The 5,312-nt window shown below is 34.7% G+C and overlaps 1 protein-coding gene across 1 annotated transcript; it reads right to left on the reverse strand.

Moving 5' to 3' along the window:
* Nucleotides 1-4,565: 4,565 nt before the first annotated feature.
* Nucleotides 4,566-5,075, reverse strand: LOC142349113 (uncharacterized). The gene has a single exon (XM_075400524.1). It carries the CDS (start codon nucleotides 5,073-5,075, stop codon nucleotides 4,566-4,568), a length of 510 nt encoding a protein of 169 aa, XP_075256639.1.
* Nucleotides 5,076-5,312: the final 237 nt, after the last annotated feature.

The raw sequence follows: 5,312 nt of genomic DNA on the forward strand, positions 1-5,312 counted from the left end.
ATGAAGAGCTTCCTGTCAAGCCATAACACGCTTTATCTTATGCGAAATTTACATTAGGTTGTTATCTTCCTCAACCTTCTAAAAAAAACCTTTTAGTTTTCAGTTTTGCTTATCAACCTCATTTTTTTGTCATCTTGTGTAACGAATTCCATTGTTAAAAGACATTTTTGTTCCTGGAAATGTGGCATGTGAATTCAAGCATTTTTTGGATTCAGTAGATGTCAATTTTTCATTTTTGTTATTTTCGGTTTTTCTCCCTAAAAATGAAAATGTCTCTGTATCCGCGTTATTGTTGAGTTTAAAATTCATTTCAAAAGAGATGTGAATTTTCCGGTGATTCATTTCTGCTGTACCCTAGATGATGTATTGAGTTCTCTTCACGAAAAGTGAAAAACCTTGTTCTTGTTGTCTTTGCTTTTGAAATCGTTAAATCCTTGATATTGATACCTTACCTAGCACAGAAATATGTTACAACGGTGCTCTTCTGATTAATTGAGGTTTGTAGACTTTGGGGTAATTTTTTTTTTCGGGCAGTTGATTTAATCATTTTAAAAAATCTCGCTTTTATTGATCAAGTAAAATAATAATTCAAACATTTTACAATAATAATTCAAATATTTTACCTCTCAGGAGCTAATCATTTCAGAAACTATGAAGTTCTACTATATATTTTCTTTGTGCAAAAGGGTTATGATGATGCGATGTGTTTGGAACATTACGTGCGCACGCACATTACACACCCCCCCTAGTTTCATCCAAAATGAAACGTAATCTGTTGCAAAATGACATCCGTCAAGTCTGCCAACGGTTAAGTTTTTAGATAAACTGTAGTGTATAAAGAAAATATTTCTACTTTCTAAACATGCAGAGGATAAATTTACGTGAATTTGCACACAAATAGAACTACTTTTTTGTAATTACTGCTGGCATCGTGAGTCACAAAAGTCAAGATGCGAATTACATTCATACTTTATCAGCTTGGAAAAAGCGATTCAAAGTTGATAAAGTTGTTTGTGATAGACCCTTTAAAAAAAAACAAATTTGAGGCGCAGAAATTGTTATTTGAAGGGTGCCTCATTAGTAAATTTTGGGTACAAGAGAGGGTCAGAACATAACCTCCGCCCGCACGTCAATAGGCCCATTTGTTTGACCCTTAAAATTTAAACAATTATTTTTGCATGACTCGAAGCGGCAATGTCATTATTGATTGCGATCGATAAATTATCGGCAAATTAAGTCATTGTGGCCCAGTGCATGATCAAGGCATTTAAAGATACAAGCTGCGCATGATTTTATTTCTACAAGGAAACAATGAATTATTAAATTCTGCAAACAAGATGCCTGCTCCCACAAAAGACATGATTTATCTTTTGAAAGCCTCTAAAAAGACTTTACAGCCTACGTCACAATGAATAATTAATCAAAGCAAAAAAGTAGATTGTTGTGCAAAAAAGAAGAGCTAATCTCAAATTTCTCACCTGGAGAGATGAAAGAGAAATATGTAAGAAGAGGAGTGATAGTAACCAGAAGAAACGAACCAGAAAACTGTCACAACATATGACACAGAAGTCAATCCTTATCTGTTTTGTATCACTAGTAATTCAAGCAAAGAGCAAACAAATCAAATCAGAGGCTTTACTTCAAGGTCACTCTTCAAGTTCGAATGAGATCAGCCAACGAATATGTTATGTTCTCATACTAAGTATTACTGATTCAATCTATAACATGGCAAGGCAAGATGAAACAGAAAGCAAAGAAGTCAATATCTTTTAATCAGTTAAGGTTTGACAGCTATAGAAGACGAAATTACTGTTTATCCATGTGCTTGACGTGTCGACCCAAAATTTTAATGAAGACAAAATGAGAAAACAACGTAAAATGTAGAATTAAAGACCTAAAATGTAGAATTAAAGACCATAGGTGACTGGTTCTACTTTCTTTCAACCAAAAAAATTTAACCCCATTTTAATATCAAAACCTTATCACCCATACATAACTTAAACCCATAGTTAATAATGAAAAAATAAAGCGATCAGTCAGAAAACGTCTCTAACTTACGAGTACAAACTGATGAAAAACTAAATTTTAATCGGCATATTTTTGAATTATATTAAAAAACTGTCAAAATTTTCCTATAATTTAAAATCAATTTTAACAACTGCACAGCTTCTGACAACCATAAAAGTTTACGTGCAACAAATACGAAGCTTTGGTGTTTTAGTCTATAGAACTAGTAGCACGACAACACAGCACCCACTAGAAGCAAAAACAAGAAAAAACAAATGTTTCATCTTCAAAAAAAAAAGAAACGGAATTGACATTGAAACGGCGAAAAAATATAAAACCATTCGATCAAAGACTTACACGTTTTTGAAATGTTTAAAAAAATTAACGTAGATACAGATCGGAATGCAACATAAAAAGTCAAAAGAAAAAAAAATCCCGGCACCTAAAAAGCGCAAACGTGGTTAGTGAATGTAGTCCTAAACAACTAACAGTAAGACTAAGAAAATCGTTAAAAAATTATCTCGAAATTTAACTCCCATTTTTATTTCAGAAGTTAAAAGTTTGAGTAAAATGAAATGAAACGTTATCAGCATTGTTTTAGACACAAATAAATTGACAATAACGAAAAATTGGTTTCTTTTAAGTATTAAGCTGACCTTTGTTGTATTCCCTTGCAACTTTAGCATCTCACTATCTCGTTCCTTAGGAAGTTTTTTAGAACTGCTACTGGCATCACCTTATTAGGACCATTGGACTTTTCGATTACCTATCAAGTAGTTGGTGGTTCTGTGCGGCCTGGTTTGTCCAGCAATTTGAACTGACTCGAAAAACATATATATTGTTTTAACCCCTAAACATAAAGACCTCCGCTCCATTTTTTGGCCAGTGAACGCGTCCAAAATGGACACTTCTTGGACAAAATAGATTCCAAAAACTAGTTTACAAAAAAGGCTGAAAAAATTCCAAAATTGTACCAACTTTTTTTAAAACTGTATGTTATCCAAATTAACCCTAAAACTTTTTTTGAAAAGAATGAATAAGCAGAAAACCTTTAAAATTTATCAAAATGTCAGAAAATTATCAAGCGTGTTAAAACAATTAATTTAAATAACAAAAAATGAACAAAAATCATGTATTCTAAGTATTCAATTGGATTGGCAAGAAAATTTTGGCACCAGCAATGTAAGTTAATTTTTTTTCAAAACAATTTAAACAGTATATTTATCAGAATTTCAGTTCACCTGGACACAGAACATCCAAAACTTAGACCGCACTTTTTATATATTTTAATGTATATATATATATATATATATATATATATATATATATATATATATATATCATTGTATTCGGCGGCATTCGGGGGTTTTTTCATTTCTTCAGCATATTTCCTATAAGTTCTCCTGAAGAGCAATTTTACATTGTTTCTAAAAGTTAGTTTTTATTGAACAAGTTTATCCTTCTTATGCAAGGAAATGCTTCAAAATTAACGTCAATTTTCAAAAAATATCTACCAACTAAATTTTTCGACACCAATAGAAAAAAAGTTGTTTTTAACAAAAATTATATGGCAATTAAATATTTGACATTAGAAGCCATAACAATTGCTATAGAATATTGCTAAAGATTCTAACTAGAAAACCAAGTAACAAAATCTACCATTGAAGTCTTTGATTTTGTATCTAATGTACCAGCAGGTATAAAAATAATGGCAAAGCTCTTAATTATATTTTCTTAAAGACCTCTGAGCCATGTATATAAACTGATATCTATGGGTACAATAGGACGGTCTGGAAAGGATGGAGTAACTAGGTCATATGCTTGCTTTATTGCACCTGTGTTTCATGTACAAGTAGATTTAGAAATATTCGCTGAAAGATATCTATATATATATATATATTATATTGTAAAGCTCCGGAACGGTTTTTCTCAGCTGTTTTAAAACATATCTCTAGTCTAATCATTCGTTAAAAGAGCACGTCTAAGTTTCACGTTGTTGGGCAAAAGAGTCAAGTTTTTGTTGCAATTTTGGCGGTTTATTTGAATCATCTTGAAAGTTGCAATAACATTGGCAACATGCTGCAAGGGCACAAAGGGCGGCATCAAGGGTTTTGGAGGCATCAATTGAAGTCCTTTGTCATCTTCTTTGAAATTGGCTCTAAAACTGTAGGCTGAAATGTTGTCAATATCATCAGTACATCAATTTGTGGGAAAGGGGTAACTCACGTTGCCTAAAACCGGAGCGAGAAAAATCGAAAATAAAACTACGGAGAAAAAACGCGTGCGAGACCGGAAGCGGGGCGAACGAACGTGCCGTAAGCCGTTTTTACCTTAACAACTCGTGTTTCTCCATCTCGTCCTGGCGTTGTCTCCATGACTCTTCCCAGTGACCAAATGCCTCTTGGTGTTGGGTTTTTCAACACCCAAACAATGTCGTCCACTTTAAGCGGTCGATCGTTGCTGTTTGACCATTTTGACCGTCGGCTAAGGGTTGGCAGATACTCTTTCACCAAGCGTCGCCATATATGGTTCATCAGCTTCTGCGTTTTATTCCATGTTTACAAGCTTGCAGGTTGCTGGTCTCCAAACTGTCCTTGTAGCAAGCTTTTGAAGGGACGCTGGATAAGAAAGTGGTTTGGAGTCAAAGGTTCCTCGTTGTCAGGCTGCTCAGCAACGTTAGTCAGTGGTCTGGAGTTGAGGATTGATTCTGTTTCCACCATGATTGTTAGGAAAGTGTCAAAAGAGAGTCTTCTGGATTCTAGAATGAGGAGGAGCGTTCTTTTGGCGCTCTGGATCAAACGCTCCCAGACACCGCCAAAATGAGGGCCGTTTGGGGAATTGAATTTCCACGTTGTATTGGCTACTGCTAAAGCTCTGTAGATTCTGTCGTTGTCCAAGGCTTTAACAGTTTTCTTCAGTTCTTCAGAAACGCCAACGAAAGTTTTCCCGTTGTCGTTGTAGAGAAGTTGGGGCTGGCATCGACGATTGCAAAATCTTCTGAAGGCATTGAGAAACGTATCTGTGTTTAGGCCTGGACAAGTTTCTAAGTGAACTGCACGCGTCACCATGAATGTAAATATCAGACCATAATGTTTATCTATAACGCCTTTGGAATCTTCAATGTATAAGGGTCCAAAGAAATCTACACCAGAATTAGCAAAAGGGAACTGTGTTTTTGCTGTTGGAAAACTAGGTAACGGTGCCATAATTGTTTGAATGTTTTTCGTGTCAAAGCGTCGACATAAGAAACAATGAAATCGTACGCTTGCTAACGCTTTCCGAAGGCCAATCACATGGTAACGTTG

The sequence above is a fragment of the Convolutriloba macropyga genome, chromosome 11 (assembly GCF_964194025.1).
Source record: "Convolutriloba macropyga chromosome 11, txConMacr16.3, whole genome shotgun sequence".
NCBI classification, from domain to species: domain Eukaryota; kingdom Metazoa; phylum Xenacoelomorpha; order Acoela; family Convolutidae; genus Convolutriloba; species Convolutriloba macropyga.